General features: G+C 44.1%; 2 protein-coding genes and 1 long non-coding RNA gene across 7 annotated transcripts in view; 2 read left to right on the top strand and 1 right to left on the bottom strand.

Moving 5' to 3' along the window:
- The window catches only part of LOC118077024 (uncharacterized), a 42,935-nt gene extending 39,161 nt beyond the window's left edge, over positions 1-3,774 (top strand). The window contains exon 12 of the mRNA XM_088653353.1: positions 1,053-3,774. Within this exon, the coding sequence (XP_088509479.1) occupies positions 1,053-1,241 (189 nt within the window). The 3' untranslated portion in view covers positions 1,242-3,774. The remainder of the gene's footprint in view (positions 1-1,052) is intronic.
- A 206-nt stretch (positions 3,775-3,980) lies between these two features.
- On the bottom strand, positions 3,981-18,852 carry LOC118076906 (cytochrome P450 1A1-like). 3 transcript variants are annotated; one of them, XM_035100086.3, is made up of 7 exons: positions 18,699-18,852; positions 15,012-15,849; positions 13,187-13,310; positions 11,370-11,459; positions 11,145-11,265; positions 8,922-9,008; positions 3,981-7,602 (listed from the first exon to the last, which is right to left on the bottom strand). In XM_035100086.3, exons 2-7 carry the CDS (start codon positions 15,828-15,830, stop codon positions 7,320-7,322), a joined length of 1,524 nt encoding a protein of 507 aa, XP_034955977.3. In that variant the 5' UTR covers positions 15,831-15,849; positions 18,699-18,852; the 3' UTR covers positions 3,981-7,319. The 3 variants fall into 3 exon arrangements, with proteins under 3 accessions (XP_034955977.3, XP_034955978.3, XP_088509477.1); XM_035100087.3 differs by having other exon boundaries at positions 18,748-18,848; XM_088653351.1 differs by having other exon boundaries at positions 15,180-15,849; positions 18,699-18,829.
- LOC148684349 (uncharacterized) overlaps positions 15,268-21,228 on the top strand; it is a 20,085-nt gene continuing 14,124 nt past the window's right edge. The window contains exons 1-4 of one of the 3 annotated variants that reach the window (XR_015946246.1): positions 15,268-15,399; positions 17,786-17,867; positions 20,741-20,852; positions 20,954-21,098. This is a non-coding gene — a long non-coding RNA (uncharacterized LOC148684349). The remainder of the gene's footprint in view (positions 15,400-17,785; positions 17,868-20,740; positions 20,853-20,953; positions 21,099-21,228) is intronic. The other 2 variants (XR_015946247.1, XR_015946245.1) reach the window with 2 other exon arrangements.

Raw genomic sequence — 21,228 nt, 5'->3', positions numbered from 1 at the left:
TCTCGAGACAAATAGGCTCAGGGTATTGATACGAGTCTCCTCTTTTCAGGCCAAGCAATGGATATTTGGGTCCCATCATGGGTTTTGGCTGGGGATCTGTGCTGGGCCTAATCAGTGATGTTGCTGGCACTGTGCAGAGATCCTGGCTGCACTCAGGCAGCCACATTCCAGACTGCCCTGCAGATTGCACTCAGGGCCGGTGCGTCCATTTAGGCCGGTGCGTCCATTTAGCCTAGGGTGCGTAAATGGAGGGGGAGCTGGCCAGCCTGCCCCGCAAAACCCCCGCGCCACCGCCGCCCTCCCACGGCATGCACTCACGCTCCTCCCGCCTATGGAGGGGATGCTGTGAGCTCCTTGGCGGCTGCAGCAAGTGAGCGGTGGCAGCACCCATAGCTGAAACCTTTAGCTATGGGCACTGCTGCCGCCGTCGCTGCTTACTCGCTGCAGCCGCTGAGGAGCTCACAGCGTCCCCTCCATAGGCGGGAGGGCGCTGAGCTCTCCTTTTGGCTTGTGCTCCTCCTGCCTATGGAGGGGACGCAGGGGCGTCAGCGGTGTTGTGCGTGGGGCATGACGCATGCGTCATGATGCATGTGCCGGGGGCGCCAGAAGGTGATTTTGCCTAGGGCGCAAAAAGCCCTAGCACCGGCCCTGATTGCACTGGTGCCAGGAACCAGGACTCAGATTTAGACAAGGATAATCTATTGCAGTGTGAATACAAGGAAAATGTGGCATCCTTAAAACAGAAGTACTTTCTTCCAGGCAGGAATATGTTGGGATTTCACACAAATAATAAGCTCCAACTCTTTATTTATTGCACTGTAACACCTGAAAATCTGGGAAAGTCCTGAGAGAGTGCAGTCAAAGAAACAGCTACTTCAGATTACAATAGTGTGTGGTTTATTTCATTTCCTTCTAAACAAGGTTGAGAAGGTTTAGAAGGTTCAGTGTAGTTTTGGCCTGTCTTGGTAATTTAGATACATTGCCACACATTATGCTAGGTACAGCACTTCAATTTTCTGAGATGGTGATCAAGATTTGTTCCTCTGCCTCAGGTGGAGATGGAGGAAGCACATCATGGTTTGCCACAAAAGAAACTTCTGCTGGAAGTCAAAGCCACCTTGGAGCTGGTCAAAGGGTCTTTACACAAACGGGAGACAGAGATCAGTGAACTTCTGCAAAATGGACATTGGTGTAACTCTCATAGTACAGATATGTTGTTGACAGAGTTTACTGTATATTAGCTAGTGAAGATACATTTGCTTAGTTAAGACACAGAGCAGATATGGGCTGATGCTTCTATCCCTAAATGCACTTTGGACTAGGATTTAGTTCAGGCATCCCCAAACTGTGGCCCTCCAGATGTTTTGGCCTACAACTCCCATGATCCCTAACTAAGAGGACCAGTGGTCAGGGAAGATGGGAATTGTAGTCCAAAACATCTGGAGGGCCGAAGTTTGGGGATGCCTGATTTAGTTTATACTGTCTGTCTCTTATAGTGAGCAAAACTGGTCTCTGAACACAGATCCACACCATACATGTAAAGCACATGACTTATCCCAAATAATATCAGGAACTATAGTTTACCCTCATAGAGCTAAAATTCCCAACACCCTTAACAACACCCTACACTTCCTAGGATTCTTTGGAGGGAGTCATGTGCTTTCAATGTTTGGTGTGGATCTGCCCTAAAACAAAACAGGAATGTGATGCTCCCTCACTATCTTCATGAACTGGATGAGAGCCAGAGCGTTCCTCAAAGTGTTGCCTCTTGTCTGGGAGGGGGAGGGGGCAGGTGTTTTGCCCTCCCTCATCGGTGGGCCAGCTCTGTGGGAGTGGACCCAATGAAATTACTATGCATGACTAAGTTAGATTCAGTGAGTTTTACTCTCCCCGCACATTTGAAGCACTATTTTGTCACTTTAACGATCAAGGCTTCTCCCAGAGAATCCTGGGCACTGTAGTTGGTTGAGGTGCTGAGAATAATGAAGAAGTGCCTATTCCCTTTACAGAACTACAATCCCCAGAGCAGTTTAACAACTGAAAAATTTGCAATGCAAAGTACCCTATGCAAAATAGCCGAATTTGCACAGGAAAATTATCCTGTTCAAAATTTCTCAGAAAACCTGCTTCATTGTTCTATACAGAGAGATATACAGACTTAGATTAAATGCTATTTATATTTCTTTTTCATGTGCCTTCTTTATGTTTTCTCAAATGGGAGGGGGGAGGGTTTTTTTATTTGTCCCCAGGTTGTTGAAATCTCTAACCAGTCTTATCTGACTGCTGCAATTTGCTGCTGTTTGCACAATCACATATCCATCTGTTCGTAGTAAGGAAACAGTATATATATAGGCCCATGTCAGCCTATCGATATCTAGGTACCTTGACTTACTTACTAAGCTTTCAGCAGGTTAGTTGCTGATAACAATATGAAATATCCTAGTGTAGTACAAACACTTACAGAACATTTACCTCATCTTTTTCCTTTTAAAGATAAAAATAAAACTTGTCTAGTTTTACTGACAGCACTCAAAGGTCAGAGTTCTCCCAGGCTGGAATTAATATGCGAGAAAAAGAGCCAGACTTCATGGACTGGTCTTTTCCCTCAACTAACCATCATGACCAAGCCCTCTCCTCTGGTGAGATGCATCCAGGCAACAAACTCTGAACCCAGCAAATCTTTCTGAATTCCAGTGAGAACTAACTTATGCCACCACATCCGACCCACACTAAAGTGCAGATCAGAACATTTTGCACTTCTCCAAATGGCATTTTGCACTTCTCCAAATTTTGTGTTTTAGTTCTTGGTTCAATAAAGCAGCAAATATGCATTTAAAATACTTACTTTAGAGCCAGCGGGGATTTAGAACTGCATATTTTGTGAGAAAATATGCTAATTTTCATTCTTAATTTTTTGATGAAATACATGAGAGGGCAGATAGGATTGATGAAGATGTGGAAAAGTGATAGAGACTGATCTGTCCAATCACCACCCCTTCCAGGGCATAACAGTCAAACACCTTTGGCAGTCTAACAGAGAATTAGATATATTATTTCAAGCAAGGTAAACTCAGAACAGGTCCTTGCCGTCAAGATCTAAACATTCATTGCCTCCCAATGTTATCAATGAACTTTCTTGTTGTCCTGCCTAGTTCATTACCAGTTTTGCCATTTTTCTCTCAGAATTACATTGTGTTTGTTATTGTACATGGAATGTGCTTTTGGCAGATGAATTAATGGCACTTGTTAGGAAAATATGCACTGTAGCCATTTTGCTAAAAGGACAGAAATTGTTCTTAGCACAGAAAGTATAGCAGAGATGAGAGCCTTCATGTGAAATTGCAAACCACACAACACTGAAAGAAATCCACTGAAATATGTCTGTTTCTAATGTACAAAGTAATAAACATGATTTCCCCCACATTTTTCAAAACAGCGAATGCAACAGTTCCAGGGACAGTTAAGAGAATTGCCAGGAGCTCAACAAAGCAGGAAACTCAGGAGCGGAGATTAAGCTAAAAATATAGAGAAACGCATTTAAAAGCAGAAGAGTTCAGCTGAGTTGGAGACAAGACCTTGCTGTAAGAGATGTTCAAATTGTTTCATTATGCTGTTTCAAGAAAAGCGCTACAGAATTTTCCTTTTTCTGCATTACTGCTTCAAGTGTGGACTGAAAAAAGCCTGCCTACCAACTAGGCTCAGACAAATGGAAGATGAGTTTGAAGCTCTCAGCTCATTCCTTTCAAAATAAATGTGAAGTACCGTAGTTCTTTATATTAGTCCCTGTCTGCTGAGAATAAATATAAATCTCTGATCTGAAAAGGATTGTCCTTGGAGTTGGAGAACAAACTATTCTCAAACTTTCCTCCCGCACCCAAATTGCTACCCCCTTCCTAAACTTAGGCAAGTCCCCCCCCCCCAAAAAAAAATCTGGTGCCTTGCGAGTGTTTTGAATTAGAATTCCCATCAGCCACAGCCAGCATTGTCAATTGTGTATTTATTGAAATATTTATAGATTACACTTCCACAGCAGGACAGAAGGTGGAATACAGAAAACAACGTTACAATAAAGAGAATAAAAATGTCAATAAAAACATCAGGTAAAACATCAATACTGGTTAGTGAAAAGAAATTCCCATGGCAAAGGTCTGACTAAAATCATTTTTAGAAGACATCTAAAAGGCGGCATTAATGAAAATTGCCAAGTCTCTACTAGCAAGGAGTTCCACAGAGCAGGGCTGATACACTAAAGTCTCAGTCCCTAGTAAAGGCCAACCAAACTCCATGGGCATCGGGAACCACCAGAAGATGATCTGAGTGATCCATGGGCATCGGGAACCACCAGAAGTGGCCCATCAGATGATCTGAGTGATCCAAACCAGAGCATAAGGAAACAGACAGTGCTGGTTAGAGATTATTTAAGAATGATTAGAACTGTTGTCCAAAACATCTGCAGGTTGAGGAAGGCTTGTTCAAGCATTCAACAAGCCTCAGGGGGATAAAGATCTGCCAACACATTTTATTTTAGAAGCCACCTTGAAAATTCTTTCCTCATTCACTTTTGGTGCCCATAGATGGGAGGAGCGACACCGGAAGTTGCATCGACGCACTTCCTGACATGCGTACAAGCGACTTTCGAAGCCGGCGGCGGCCATTTTTGGTGCCCATAGAAGAGCAAAGCGACACCGGAAGTTACGTCAACACAACTTCCGGTGTCACACGGCTGCCGGTCCCGGATTCTGCAGTCCGGGACTTGGAAGGTAAGTTGATTACCGCCTAGAAAGAAAGAAAAACCCTCTGGGCCTAGCCTATTGAGGACCCAAGCACACTTTGTCAGATGTATGCAAGAAGCAACAGACTTGCATCAGCCATAACCGATTCTTGCAACAATAACGAAACCATGAAAAGTTGTTTAGTAACAGTTTACAGCTACCTTGTGCCGTTACAAGAGCAATGAATTTTTAATGTGGGGAAGTATATCCATTTGCTAATGCTATTTCTCCAGAGAAAAACTGCAACATGGAAGAATGCATGTGTGGAGAAGAGTCCTGAGGCCAAATACCTGCCCTTGCAACCTCTTCCCCAAGCTGGGGCTGCCCAGATGGTTTCAACTGCAGCAACTGACATCAGCTCAGCACAGGCACCAGGTTTTGGAATGGCGCCAATACCTTCCAGAGTAAGATCTCACAGTCTCTTTCTCTGCCCTCTGCCACATGCTAGGGAACAGTCTCTCACTTTCAACTCTTTGCTTAGGTACACATTCCCCTTTGCTTATTTCTTAGCTTCATTCTCTCTCTTACAGGGAAATCCCCAATTCCTGTAATGGAATTCCAGTGTGCGTGGCTTCAACAGGGGAGCCGCAGAAAGAATGCGGTTTGTCAAGCTGCGGGCTCAAACACCTCTGGGCCACCTTGTTACAGAAGCCATTAGATGTAACATCAGGAGCCATAGGAGCCAACTCCTAGGGGCTGTGGTGGCTTCGGCCCCCACAATAAAATATTTGAGGGGGCCAGGCCTCCACAAAGTTGATGGGCTTTCCCATTCAAATGGTGTGTGTGATCGATTATGTGGTGTGGGGCTTACCTGGGCCCCCACAACATTTCATTCAAGTTGGCACCCCTGTCAGGAGACCCAGTTAAGAGCAGCAATTCCCTCCACCAGCTCAGGGTCTTGGGTGCTGCAGAAGAGCCTTTCACTCTTTCACTCATCTGCATTTCCCCTCCTCCCATAGTTATATGCCCTGCAAGACAAATCATAAAATATATATGGGCAACTTGCTCATGAAAAGCCTGGATTAAATTCACTCTCTAGCTAATCTCATACCTGTCATCAGAGTGATTTTAAAAAATCATATTAAGCGGGGCTTCCTGTTTCCAGTGGTGGGAAATGGCTGACTCCCATACGATCGGATCCTGGCCATGCCAGTAATTCAGGGCTGATATGGGGGTAATTAGCCCTGGTAGACTCCCCAGGGTGAGGGAGGACTGTCTCGCAGACCCGCAGATTGTCCGAGATTGCCAGCTTGCATTGTGCAAGCGGCAGGACACTGGGTCCCAGAGCACGACATGGCCGGCACTCTCCAAAGCCATTCCCATAGCCGGGAATATCTGTTTTGATAAAATAATTAGATTTGAACAATAAACAGACATAGTTTCAACAGAAGAAGACCTGCAGAATTGTACAGTCCCTGGCATTTAAGCTCAGACTTCAAAGAGATTCTCATCATGATGTTTGGATTACAATGATTGGTATGTTCTTTCTTTTTTTTCAATACTTATAATTGGTTTTCTACACCAAACCTCATTAAGAAACCTAATTTACTTTGAGGAGTACAGATGGACTTCTATTTATAATTACATATTCAACTGCACAGCTTTAATTGGTTGGAAAGACTTCACAAAGAAAAGAAGAAACATGATGGCGCTTGTGAGGCAGCATAGAAAAATGAGTTTTTCCCTGTTTCGAGGGAAGTGGGAGATGCTCGTTGGCTGACTTTGTAATGATTTGAGACAATAATTTGGGACAAAACATAGTGTATCTGTTTGCAGACTCTTCATTAAGTACGAGAAAGAAGGCTAAATAGATGTCTAGTAGCCCCTCTCCTAGGGCCCGGGAGGGGGGATTGTGTGGTCAATCATTTGATGATTGATCGTCAAATGATTTACATCTGTGGAATACAGTTCATTTACACTGCAATATGCAAACATATGCCTAACATCAAAGACAGATTTGGACAACAGCCCAGATGGGAAGAACTTAACAACTTAATAATACGGGAGTTGCTGCATCATTAAACTTCAAACAAAGACAGATAACAGCCCGGACGGAGATTGGAATGAAGCAGGAAAAGTTGCGCTGCCAAATAGACAGTTGTAAATATATATATTTACAAATACAGCTGGACTTGATGGATGTAAGGATATATGATTTTGGACATGATTGAGAATCGCATAGCCAGGGATGGAGAACTTTAAAGTGATAAAATCGGAATGTGGAAAATAGGAGAACAAGAAGAAGAAGCAGGAATGAGACATCAGAGATATGCTTCAAGAGGAAGCCCGAAAAAAAATAGTAATTAATAATTTGGACTACAATTTCATTCCTTTTTTTAGTGTGTTTTTTTAAATTGGAATATGTTAATTGGCTGCTTATATTGGAAAGCTAATAAAAATGATTTTAAAAATCATATTAAGCAAAAACCCCAACATGGTTCTCCTGATAGATGCAATATAGTCACACAAGGTTCATGGATTAGTTTTCACTGCATCATATTGCATTATCATTGAGTTTTGAAAGCAAAGCTGTTCCCTTCATCACAATCAAGTGCGCAATAATACTTTAATTCGGTATGGTTTAGGTGCCATGGACAGCCCATAAATTGGATTCAGATCTAGATGATCTTCAGGAGGTTTCTCCAGCCTCAACTGCTGCAAGATGGTGGTGAGGATGACAAAGACTTCATTGCGGGCGACTTCTTCTCCCAAACATTTTCGTATTCCCATTCCAAAGATCAATACCTTCTCAGCCAAGCTCTTGTTGAGCTCTCCATTTTCATTCAGAAATCTATGTGGTTTAAACAAGTAAGGGTCTTCCCATAAAGATCTGTTGTGAAAAGGGGGGAACACACCATATTTTAGAGGTCCCAACTATTACAAGAAGCAAAGATAGCTGCTATAGTCAATGTAGAACACTTAATTTAAGTTATGCTTCACAAAATTTAGCAACACCTAAGCAATGAACAAAGCAACAGTCCATTGAGATTTTTAATTCAACTTTTGGGAATCCCACTTTTAAAAGAAAAAAACCCAATATCCCTTGTGGAGGCAGAGATGAGTTTGAAATGGATTGATAAAAGCGCTAAGCTATATTTGCCCAAAAGACTCAAAAGCAAACAGGAAGTAGAGATTAGGTCACCCTTCCATGGGATCATATACACATGAAGGCAGGTGTCGTAGGAGAGCAGCAGAGCACGTCTTGCATGCAGATGGTCCCAAGTTCAATCCCCAACAGGTAGGGCTCGGAATGTGCTTGGACAGCTGCTCCCAGTCAGTGTAGAGCAGGTGTTGGGGAACTCTGGCCTTCCAGATGTTGATGAACTACAACTTCCATCATCCCAGGCCACTGCTTGTTTGCGCTTGCAGGAGCTGTAGTTCAATAACATCTGGACAACCAATGGTTGCCCTTCTGTAGACAATACTGAAGTCGATGGAGCAGTTGGGTATAAAGCACCTTCCAATGTTCCTGTCATTGGGGCACAGAGAGAAGGGCTCAGAAAGAGAGAAAGCTTTTGGTTTTAGTCCTGCTCACCACTGCGTTTGACTCACTGATGACCTCTAACAGATTGCCCCCAAGAGAATGCTGCCCTCAAGAGAAAAATGGTTGCCCTCCCCTGCATTGGGAGATGCTTGAAATGCCCCTTGTGTTGCTGGGAGTGCTGCAACCAGAGAGGACACAGGCAATATCCCTAACAAGCAAAGGTAATCCCTGATAGCAACCAAACAGGGAAGAGGTTTGGCTATGGCTTCCAATGGCAAGAAGCCACAAGGTGGGAGTCAAGAGCAGCCAGCATGGAGGGACGTCACTGTGCACCTTGCCTCCTGGTAGTGACACAGATTGTTGGGAAGGGGTTGCCAGTGCACAGCCAACGTGGCACTCCTGCCAGTCTGACCACACAGCACTGACTTCCCTGCCACCTCTCATCTTCCACTCTCTGCCTGGAAAGCAGCAGGGACGTGTGTTACTGCCCATTGGCCCAATAGGAGCTTCTACCTGCCATGCTCAGAAATTCATTAGGCCCTCCAAGACAAGTCCCTCTCCGCCACGCCCTGTCCACCCTACGTTCTAGGCGCGACAGACACAAGAAAAAAACAAACAAACCCTGACTATAATGCATTTTCTTAAAAAATAGTATTGTTACTTACTCATCATGATTTACTTGATACATGTTAACGAAGATACAAGTCTTTGCGGGAATATGGTACCCATTCAGAGTGGCATCTTTGGTGGTACTGGAAACAAACACACAAGCGCATACACATCACTTTTGTTCAACACTGTGATACGTGGAGCTGCACAACAGCTTCACAGCAATCTGCAGATAATGGTGAGAGATCACTCCGTGGCCCTGTCATGAATGTAGGAAAATATAATATTAAACTCTGGTTCATGTCCCGTGTGGCCAAATGGGAAAATAAGAAATCCCATGTTTTTCTGAGAAAGCAGGTCTGGTGTCTTTAAAATGAACTCTTCTCTTCCCCCCCCCCCCCAGCCTGACTCCAAGGGTGTGATTTAATGGCCTGGGGGCTATAAGGAACGCCAGAGATGTTATCTGATTAACACTGATTTACACACAAAAGGAGGAACCTGTGGTATTTGGGGATGTGGAATGGATTATAAAAGATCAAGGGACCTGTGTCAGCTGGACATGGGAAAATTAGGGAGTTTCTCTCAATTATTTCAAGGTCCACAAGGGAAGTCAAAACACGGACAGCTGTGTCTGCCCCATGAGTTATAGTTCGCCCATATTGTTATTGGTGATTTTAAAGTGGAGCCCAATGAGGACTGGCTATCGATCAAAAACCCCTCGTGGTAAATTGGTATAAAGATACCTGGCTCTGAGATGTAAAATGGCACTTTGCAACTTGCAACTTGCCAAAGCAACATCGCATCATGCAATTTGCCAGGGTAAGGTGCCTTAGGACACTTAGCCGCTTTGAAACCAAGTTCTGATCTCTTGCTGTGCTTCTGAATTGCTAACGGTTCATATGTATCTTAGATAGTAATATTAAATAATGTTTTTGTTTTATGTTTGTAACTTTTTAAAGAAAAAGTTTTAAGCTGTCTTGTTTTACAATAAATCCTGGAAAGGACTTCTGTTTTTTGAGTCTTTCGTGCTTTGCTGAGGGGAAGCTAATTACAGCTCCTAAGCTGCTTAGTCACCTACCCTATTGTTTGAATTTCTGTCTGTGCCACGGTAGAGTCAGCCAGAATTTTGCAACTAAAAAACCTTACCTGTTGAATTTCTGTCTGTGGTACGATAAAGTATGCAATGCTAAGTGCACCTGGTAAAGGCTGGAGTGGACTTCCTTGTCTCCTGCCCTATGGTCACTTAGTGTTTAAGGAAGTGGTGGCAGAACTGTGTTTTGCAGGTTTCTGTGTTTTGTACACGGTCCTGTATTCCCATCCCGCTCACACAGTTCCTGTCGGGATAGAGAGGGACAAGGTGCGAGGGGCAGGGAGTGAAGGATCCTGATAGGCCCCTACCTTTTAGAAATATAATTTAGGATTGCTCCACACTGATCTACGCTCATGGTACAAACAAAAGGAACCACCAAGAATAGCCTGGGTCCATCACTGCTGATGTAAAGGGTTGCTTAGATTTTATGTTGTTACTAGCTGGCCCGGCCACGCATTGCTGTGGGTCATCCCTGTGATTAATTAATTAATGTGTTTTATTAACAAATAAATATAGGGCATTTAAACAAATAAAACTTTTTTGGTGGTGCTGGTGGTGAATTTCAAACAGTTTTACCTGAGTGGCTTTCTTGCAATTGGTTACTTTAGGGCTAAGAGCATTATATTATTGGGGGATGGCTAGGGGATCTTAGGTAAGTGTAAGAGGGTGGACAAATATCCTAAGCCACATCTTTTACCTATAAGCTAGGGAAACTCTTCATAAAATAAGACCCTTCTTTCTTCAGTACTCTACTGGACACAGAATTCAGTTGATGATGGCAAAAATTATCTGGACTATTACTTCTGTGGTCAAGCCCCAGTATTTAATGATAAGGCAGAATCCAGTGATGGGAAGTTAGGGAAGGGGTGTGGTGGGCAGAGTGCTAACAATTCTTGGGTTTTACATGGGGTCCATCAAAAATATACAAGGTATTTCAGCAGATTTGTAACAAACTCCATGCATACTGAACCCCAAAATAGTTACCCCCTCATTCCCCATCACCTCTACCCTAATCCGCCCGCAATGCCTAACCACCCACACCCCACTCCTTGTAGCAAAGAAGATATAGATTGCATTGCAGCCAGTTAAGGTAACTTGGCAGTTCTGTGTTGGAAGCACCATGCAAAACATTAAGTAGTCATATGAGCAGAACTTTGAAACAAAACTGCTCTACAACTCTGCTTCTTACCAGTGAGGAATAGTGAAGGGCAGGAAGGAGGTGTGCCTAAATATTTCGTGAAGAAAAGCTTCTGTGTAATGTAGAACTTTCCGATCTTCAAACCTTGGTGGTCTTTCTCCAATCTTTGCATCTACACAGAACAAAATGGAGCATGTTTCAAGCATTGTGCTTCACAGATAAGGGCCTCAGTATTTAATCCATTTTCAATTTAATCGATTTAATCAAGAACATTACCAATTTCTTCTTGAATTTTCGTTTGAATTTCCGGATTGCTTATCAGGTACAAAAATATCCATTGCAAACATACTGACAGTGTAGCAAAGCCTACAAAATAAAGGAAGTGTCAGGATATGTGATGGTTACATTATTATTCTGCACACAACACTTTGGTATTTCTATATGTTGAAATCCATTGCAGGCATAATGCACATATCCCAAAAGATATTCCATCACGGACCAGAATCCATACATTTCCATATAAAATTGACTAGACCGTTATGATTTGACATGTTTTGGTACTACTGGTAATTGCTAATTGTTCACTTAAATCCAGGTCCAGGATAATTCCATGCCTGCATGAGCATTTTCCCCACCAGGTGTGCCCTCTAGCTGGGACCAAGGACCCCCAAAATTTTGAAGGAGGGGGCTGGGCACCCTCAAAATTCCACAACCACACGCATCTTCTGCCAGGGCTGTGTCTTTGCCCTGTGCGTCCCTTTCACAATGGCCAGGGTGCCTTTCAAAAGGTAGGGGTGGGGGTGGGGGGCTGAGTCACCCTGGTTGGTTGGGTGGGTGGGAGGGATGGCGTGTGTGTGACATCACACATGCATGGCAGACTCCCCCAATGTTGGGCACAACTCAATGGCTCTGTTCCCCACAGTTGCAATGTGTCATTGGCATTGTAGGATGGAGTTTTTGTCATCAGGTCCTCAATTTCTGGCCATCATTTTATTTAGCCGAATGCCAAATTCAGGGCACAGATCCATTTTCACTGAAATTTACAGCCAGTCCCAGTTTGATAGTCAATTTTTGCAATTCTACCCCTTGTCAATGGTCCAAGAAAATGTTCAGACATACAGTACATTCCTATCAAATGTTAAAGTGGATTATGTTGAGTTTCATTCTAGGGGGTGAAACCAATTCTATATTTTAGGTGTTGAAAAAATTTAAGTTACAGGTAGGTAGCCATGTTGGTCTGACGTAGTTGAAACAAAATAAAAAAATTCCTTCCAGTAGCACCTTCTTCTTGTTGTTGTTTAGTCATTTAGTCATGTCCGACTCTTCGTGACCCCATGGGCCAGAGCACGCCAGGCACTCCTGTCTTCCACTGCTTCCCGCAGTTTGGTCAGACTCATGTTGGTGGCTTCGAGAACACTGTCCAACCATCTCGTCCTCTGTCGTCCCCTTCTCCTTGTGCCCTCCATCTTTCCCAACATCAGGGTCTTTTCCAGGGAGTCTTCCAGGTGGCCAAAGTATTGGAGCCTCAGCTTCACGATCTGTCCTTCCAGTGAGCACTCAGGACTGATTTCCTTCAGAATGGATACGTTTGATCTTCTTGCAGTCCATGGGACTCTAAAGAGTCTCCTCCAGCACCATAGAGCACCTTAGAGACCAACTAAGTTTGTCATTGGTATGAGCTTTCATGTGCATGCACGAAAGTATCTGAAGAAGTGTGCATGCACACGAAAGCTCAAACCAATGACAAACTTAGCTGGTCTCTAAGGTGCTACTGGAAGGAATTTTTTCATTTTGTTTCGAAAAAATTTAACACACTTTGCTGAAGTTTATCCATTTTGACATTGACACAAAATCCATCTACATAGAAGATACTGGGCAAGAGGACTACAATTAATTAATGTATACTTTTAAAAAATCTCATGAATTTTACGTCATACTTAGTCTATCCACCAACAAAGATAGGAGCCTTTATATGGTCTCTACAAAAATTTCACCTGCTCTTCACCTAAAAGATCAGATGTCAACAGCAGGCAGCTGTGTTTTAAGGGTCATGTTTTAAAACTCTCAGAGTGGCAAAAATGTTCCATACTTACCAGCCCCAAAAATGTCATTGACTGTAACTATTATCTTTTTATGAGATAAAGCTGGACCTTTTCCATCCTCTCTTTTTTCATTGCCTACACTAATCAGGGCATCCGTGATGTCTCTGAGATGGTTCTAAAGGAAACAAACAAAACCCTTGATGCTATTTTCATCCAATCACTTTTTACTTGGCAGCCTATAATTTGTTTAATCCTACATATAATGAATCTATCTTGTTTTTTCCCTCCCAGCCAAATCAAGGGCTTCAGACTCTTAGGACAAAATTTATTTTGGAAAAGAAAACAGCAAGTATCAGCTGTTAATAATGTCAAGCATAATGATAAATTCCTGAGGCAACAATCCTAGCCAGACTTCATAGCAAGGTATTGGCCTAAGTAACATTCAAGTCACAGGAATTTACTGCCAAGTCAATACACACAAAAGAAAGCTAATGATATTTCTCTTGACAGTACAAGCATGTTATCTTCTCCCAATCTCACACAGGGCTGGACAGAAGCCACATTAATCTGTGACTTCTGTTTTAAACTACATAAAAATGTGCATTTCAAAATGTTTCCCCTTAAAGTCACATAGAAACATGGAATTGTAGAGTTGGAAAGGATCCTGAGGGTCATCTTGATCAACCCTCTGCAACACAGGAATCTCAATTAAATCATCCATGACAGGTGGTCCTCCAACCTCTGCTTGACAACCTCCATGACAACCTCTTGTGGACGTCTGTTCCACCATCAAGCAGCTCTTACCATCAGATATTTCTTCCTGGTGTTTAGTAGGAATCTCCTTTCTTGTAACTTGAAGCCATTGGTTCAGGTCCTAGTCTCTGGAGCAGGAATCATAGAATTGCAGAGTTTCTAGACCCTTGATCATCTTGCTTGCCCTCCTCTGCACACATTCCAGCTTGTCGATATCCTCCTTAAATTGTGTTGCCCAGAACTGGACACAGTACTTTGGTATGTTTTTTGAGCCAAGAACTGATATGCAACGTTCCTCCTCCTCAGATTTCCTGATGCAAAATCAGTATCCCAGAACTCCAGGGGGTGGAGATGGGGGGGGTGGGGGTGGCCAGAGACACAGACACCAGGATTGTGCCTGTGCAGTCTCCCCTCCAGAGCTAATAGCAGTTGTTTTTCTCTGCCCCATTGCTTCTATTTTTTCTTTTAATTGCTACTGCTCCATTTGTAATGTGTTTTTAATTTTAATTTGCATTTTCTTTAACCAAGTTGTTTTCATTAGGGAAGCAGTGAGTCACTTCATTAAAATGCATTTCATTTTTTTAAGAAGATCAGAATTTTAAAAATAATTTTAAAAATATTTAGTTAAAACTAATATGCTTTAGCTGTTATAGAAACTGGATAGAATATTTGCATGTCTAGGAAATAATACAGTAGTTCTGTTTCCCCCACAAGATTTATATACCACTTGACTGTAATAAATCCTCAAGGTGGTTTACAAAAAATGAAATTATTTTTATAACAGTATAAAACAACTATTTATAACATTCAAAAGTGATTAAAATCAATGATAAGCAGAAAACTAGATTAAAACACATGTCAACCTTCCACATGTCTGGAATGTTAGGAATGTTAATATGAGAAATGTGAACTAAGTTGCCATTCTACTCTGCCACAAACTGTAGAAATGTAGTGTTTGAACAGAAAGATACTGCATTCCTGTATTCACCCTTTCAGTGTTTATGACAGGCGTAATCTCCTGCCATACTTTGGTTTGATAAGTGTCATGCTACCTGAAGAACCCAACCCCACCCCACCCCACCCCCACCCCCAGTGTTTTCAGCCTCCACAGATGAAAGCTTACCTTATCATATGTGGTATAGTGGTCTTCTACACGTTTTGCAACAAAGTTGTTGAACTTCCCATAAAACTCTCGAGCAGCCTTTGCGGCAGGCAGCGGGAGGTAACGAAGGCATGGTATAAAATCAGCTGGATTGAAGGCGCCTGATGCTTTTATGAAATCATTGTTTACCTTAAGCATGCACAGAAACTCCTCATCGTCATGGTCATACCTTTTGTTAAAGCAGAGGGCACAGACAACATTAGCAACTGCACAGGTAGTGGAGTCAGCAGGGTCAAAGCTATCGGCCTGTTTGGAGAGCTCCATGAAGGTTTTCACCAGTTCCAAAGCTTCAGCACAAACATGCTCTTCGAGCAGACAAGAGCAAGTGGAAGACGTGGCTTCTGATTTGGTGAGTGACCTTAAAGCTTTGCTGGCAATTTGCTTCTGAAGCTTCCAGCTTTCTCCGTACTTCACAGAAAATGACAGGCTCTCTCCATCAGCAAAAAAAGAAAAGGTGTGCATGTCAGGTCGCGCAGCAAAACTCTCCCCATCTCTAAGCAGCACCTGCCTCACTGCATCCAGTCCATTAACCACCACGACTGGCACCATTCCCAGCTTTATCTGAAACACATCTCCGTATTTCTTCCGCATGCGATCAAATGAAATGTAGGGATGCTCTCCCAAGTGGAGAAGATTCCCCACAATTGGCAGAGACCAAGGTCCTGGTGGCCGAGGTTGCTTGCTCTTCATAAAAATTCGTATAGAAATTAAAATGGAAGCCACCGTAAAGAAGGCAATGGTCACCTTTGAAAAGGAAATGTCTTCAGCTGAAAAATTCATTTTCAAAAAAAGAAAATACCTGAAAAGAAAAATGGCAGAGACTGAAACTCCTTTAAAATAAAATAAAATAAAACTTACAGACACAGATTTCCGGCAAGATGTTTTGCAGCTCCATACCCTTCTACACAGTAGAACCCGTTTGTTTCATGGCGCATTATCTCCGTGTCCCCCCTTCCCAATGCAACTCAGAGGTTCTCTTGGGTTGCCACCATCTCTCCATCTACAAGTGATTCTAGGATCTTTCTCCCACATTTCTGTATCTAGTGATATTATATGGTAAAACCTACAGACAGACAGACAGACAGACAGACACACACACACACACACACACATAGTGGCAAAGCACACTCCCAACTCATTACATTTTAGATAAGAACACAACTCTGACTCTTAAATTACAACCAAAGGCACCTTTCATTGGGTAGAGCACCCTAATACCTACAGAAGAGTCAAATAATTAAATGTGTCTAAATATCTCTTGGGGAACACAGCAATGTTTCACCAAAGCCAAGTTCAAAGCCAAGTTCTTCATAATATACAGCCAGCAACCCTGCGGTACCTCCAGATGGCTGCTTACTGTGGGATCAGTCTTGCTCAAGCAAACAAGCTTTTCACAGCATCCATATGATGTTGTCAGCATCAAAATACCAACCCATATTTTTGCACCATTAATCTGCCTGAAATGTGTGCATATCCTGGTTAGACAGAATTTGGTCATCTAAATGTGGCCATAGCCTCCTGCTTCTTCCATGAAAACAAACCATGAGTAGGGATCTGCAAGTGGTAGGCTGGATTTAGTCCTAGCTCTAAAGAATGTAAGTTGGCATTTCAGTACTAACTTAGAAGCTATGGGGATATTAAAAAGGTAAAGGGACCCCTGACCATTAGGTCCAGTCGTGACCAACTCTGGGGTTGCGCGCTCATCTCGCATTATTGGCCGAGGGAGCCGGCGTATAGCTCCCAGGTCATGTGGCCAGCATGACAAAGCCGCTTCTGGCAAACCAGAGCAGCACATGGAAACACCATTTACCTTCCCGCTGTAGTGGTTCCTATTTATCTACTTGCATTTTGACGTGCTTTCGAACTGCTAGGTTGGCAGGAGCTGGGACCGAGCAACTGGAGCTCACCCCGTCACAGGGACTCGAACCGCCGACTTTCTGATCAGCAAGCTCAGTGGTTTAACCCACAGTGCCACCTGGGTCCTATAATGGGGATATTAGGAGATGCAATGGTTGTGGAATAAGACTTGTTTGGATTCCAGTGGTGGAGAAGAGGACCATCCATCGCCTCCTGAAAGCGGCTATCTTGTAAATGAGATTATCAGAACAAACAACATGGGATGATTCCTTTGAGAATGAGTGCAGGCAAAACAGAAGGCTGGTTATTTACTGTAAGAAATGGAATGAGATGTAATTGTTTTGGGGAAAACATAGTAAGTGGCAAATTCATCTCAAACTATTTTCTTTTTTTAAAAATCCCAAAACCAGAACATGTTGTTATTTAATTTATGGATGGAGAAGTCTGCACTTTGGCAATGATTCAGCTGAATTCCAACTCTAAATATTTATGATAGTGTTGTAATAGTGTGCACTTTGAACCAAGTTCTGGCTTCCCTACTTGTGCCTCTAAAGCAAGAATTGTTTACTGCAAACTGTCCTTTCTCCAATGTAGAATTCCTGGAATCAGTCTCAGCTTCTCTCCCATAAACTGAATCATGAAGAGGCGTGTGAAGAAACTAAAGTTAATTTCAGAACAGGATCTCTGGATAACTCATTGCTTTTCAAAATATAAACAAGTAGTTTAAATCTCCCCTCTCCTGGCTACACATAAGTCTTCCTCTAAAGAGCTGGAAGAGATAGAAATGTATTTAACCATTTTCACATTCCCCCCCCCACATTTATTCAAAAGTTACAATACTGTACAATGCATTTTCACTCAATATATCCCCTCCACAGGCACCTCTGTGATCATGGTGGCATTAAAACATGCTGTTGTTCTTCAATAAATGAGAAAAGGGGAGACCAGTTCGTGTCAAAGGTATCTTTTCTGGAGATGACTTGTCCCCTGGGTCCAAGGACCATTCTCCTTTTTCTGAGCTCTTTCTTTTGGCTTTCTCTGACACTCTTTAATCAAGCAGTCACCAACCAGGCTGGATCCTGACTGGAGCTGATGCGAGTTGTAGTCAAAACCTATGGAGGCTACAAAGACTAGGTGTGGTCACTGATTGTTTAGGAAAGGCATTTTGCATATATTCAGGACAGCTTTCCCCCCCAAAGAGCCACGCAGAGTATCGCCTCCTCCCTTGAAGCAGCCTTCGTAATCCCGCAATGTACACATTTTCTGGCGCACAGACAGACCACCAGGAAGCCACAATGGACGAGAAACCGGGCAGACTCGCGCGGTCTCTTCGCGTTTGCCCGACGGGAAATGAGCCCGGCGAGTCCTGCCTCGACTCCCTTTGCCCAAGACCCAAGAGGCTGGACGAAGTGGTTTTCAAGGGATTTACACAAATCCTTTTATTATGGCGCCCTGCAAAACGCTGTTCAAAGGGGAAATCAAGCGACTCTGCACATGCTCATAGGCGCGTCTCTCTGCCGCTTTTGAAGCCTTCACCTTTTTATTTCTCAAAACCAAATCAAGGGTTTTCTTATTCATTTCTCTTTTGTTCTGCCACCCAACCTTTGCAAAGAGCACCGAGCATAGCTGCCACGTTCTCCCTTTTTTAAAGGGAAATTCCCTTATGCTGAATAGGCTTCCTCGGGAGAAAAGGGAAAACTTGGCAGCTATGGCATCGAGAGTGCACGAGCGACCTTCGCTGCAAAGGAAAGCCGTGGCTTGCGAAACAAGATCCCCTTTCCCACGGCTCACCTGCCCTTGAACGCAGCAGAATCCGGCCCTGCGGCGGCGCTTCGCGTACCTTATTTTATCCCGCTCGGCGGAGGCGCGCCTCGCTCTTTGCCCAGGCGGAGCCGCCTCCGCGCGCGCCGAGCAAGCCCGGCTGCGGCGCTTCCAACGGCTTCCAGCAGAGGGCGCCCGGCGCAGCCCGCCACCCCATAGTCCCGCGCCGTTTGAAATTGGGGGCGCTGCCGCGTGCGGCTCCTGCCCGCCACTAGAGGGCGCTGTGTGCACGCGGGAACCTCTTGCATATTATTACCATCCTCCTCCGTATCATATATTAATACCCCGCCTTTCCCTCTGATGGGACTCGAGGCGACTTACATATAAAAAGAAGAGCTGCTAAAAACTTAGAAAGACCCATTAGACGTTGACAGAATTGAATCTGTTTTTTAAAACAAAAAGAAAGAAAGCGCAGTGCCTTCAATTCAAAGCAGCCAGTTCCCTAAAGCCTGGGAGTTGCAAAGGTTGAGAGCAGCCACCAAGGAACAACCAAGGGGTGAAAGGAGAGAGTGCTTCTGAGCATGTGAAGGTAAAGGAGGCATAGCTGCCAAGTTATCCCTTTTTTACAGGGATTTTCCCTTATGCTGAATAGGCTTCCTCGCGAGAAAAGCGAAAACTTGGCAGCTATGAAAGGAGGGGTGGTGGAAGCTGCCTGGACTGCATTGAGCTCTTCCGAGGAGAGTTGAGATATGCAGGTAATAAAGCAACATTGCAGGGGGTTGGACTAGATGACCTTTGGGATCCCTTCCAATTCTACAATTCTACGAACATGGGTTAACCTCTGTTCAAAAATGAGGCATACACAGCTGCCAATGGATTAGATACAAATGCTATTAATAATAAGTTAATATATGTTTCCTCAAAATAATCCAAATTTTAAAAATTTAACTGGTGCATAAAGTAAGTGTTAACCTACCCCTCTAGACATAGTTGGCCGTACCGGCTGTGGCTGATGGGACTTGGAGTCCAGAAAAATTGGAGAGCCAGAAGTTCTCCATCCTTTACCTACAAGAACCCTGTTTCCCCCCTTTTAAGGCATAGTCATAAAGTAAGCCATGGCAGGATTTTTAACCTTTTACAAAATATAAGATATACCCTGAAAATAAGACATACCTCCATGCCATGCCACAGCCAGCCAGTGGGACCCAGTATGCCAGCTGCAGCAGCAGGAGGAGGAGGCCTGCCGTCAGGGCCGGGCCTACAGCCAGGCTGGGTGGCGCAGGGCACCAGGGCACCCGCCTGCCAGGGGCGCGCTGCACAGCTGCGCCCACTCACCCGCTGTGAAACTGCGACCGCCCACCCGCCGCGGAGCTGCAACCCCGGCAGCTGTGCTGTGTGCGGCGCGCGTGCGCCGGCCCAGCCGCGCAGCTCCGGCCACCCGCCGCACTGGGAAACGGGACGGGAGCGCCGGAGGGATCCGTCGCACCACGGCACCAGGGCGCCAAATATACTTAAAATGGCCCTGCCTGCCGTTCTGCCGCCTGGAACCAGCTGCTGGAGTGCGCGGAGCGCCCAGCAGCGCCGGGTGGAGCGCCAGAGCCAGCAGCCTTGCCTCCGCCCAGCCGAGGAGGCCTGCCATCCCGCCACCTGGAAATGGGTGCTGGAGCGCGCGGAGCGCCCAGCACCTCAAAGTGCCCAGCAGTGCCCCAAGCCAGCGGCCCGGCCCGGCCGAGGAGACCATAAGGTACCATAAAAACCGTAATAATAAAAAAAGACATCCCACCGAAAATAAGCCACCCTGTGGTTTTTTTGAGGGAAAAAAGTAATAAGACGGTGTCTTTAAAAAGGGGAAGTATTTACGAGGCTAGTGGTAGTCTTTATGTAGTCACATAATTTTGAACAAGATGAGTTAGATCTAGATTTAGGCTGCAATCCTACCTGGGTGTAAGACCCACTCAATTCAGTAGGACTTATTATTGTGCTGTATTTCTAGCCCCCTGATTTCAGCTAGGCTCCCCTTTTTTGGCTTTATGAAAAATGCACTTCTGCTGCTGCCTCCTTTTCCCCTGCAGATGAGACTCAGCCTATAAGCTTTGGTTATATGACTGTGTTTTTCATTCCTATGAGTGCATTAACGTCTGCTTGGAACATCCATGGTGCCTCCTGATATTTACTCTTCAAATGGTAAGTGATTGGCAATTGCATAACACATTGCCCGAGTTACAAAGGTTGCCCCAGTCACCTCTTGTATACTTTCCTGATTCTGCGTATTCTTCTCTCCGCAGGTTATAACCCACCAAATACTTTTCAGGAAAGAGATTTGCCTTGGCACATATTCAGCAAACATGCCACAGCTTGGGAACTGGACAACTTGGAAAAGAACTTTACCCATAGAGATCAGTTAAGGACGCTTCTCTCCTAATTATGCAGGTTAGAGTTGGTATGAGAGTAACACATATTTAGTATTTTAAAATATTGATTGGCAATATCCCAGGTGCAGTAGGCACAAACAGATGTTGACCGTTAATCTTTTATTAATATTTTATAGCTGCCATATACA

The sequence above is a fragment of the Zootoca vivipara genome, chromosome 10 (genome assembly GCF_965207765.1).
Source record: "Zootoca vivipara chromosome 10, rZooViv2.hap1.1, whole genome shotgun sequence".
Taxonomy (NCBI): Eukaryota; Metazoa; Chordata; class Lepidosauria; order Squamata; family Lacertidae; genus Zootoca; species Zootoca vivipara.
Note: the sequence above shows the minus strand (reverse complement) of the source record. Positions and strands in the feature narration are given on the sequence as shown.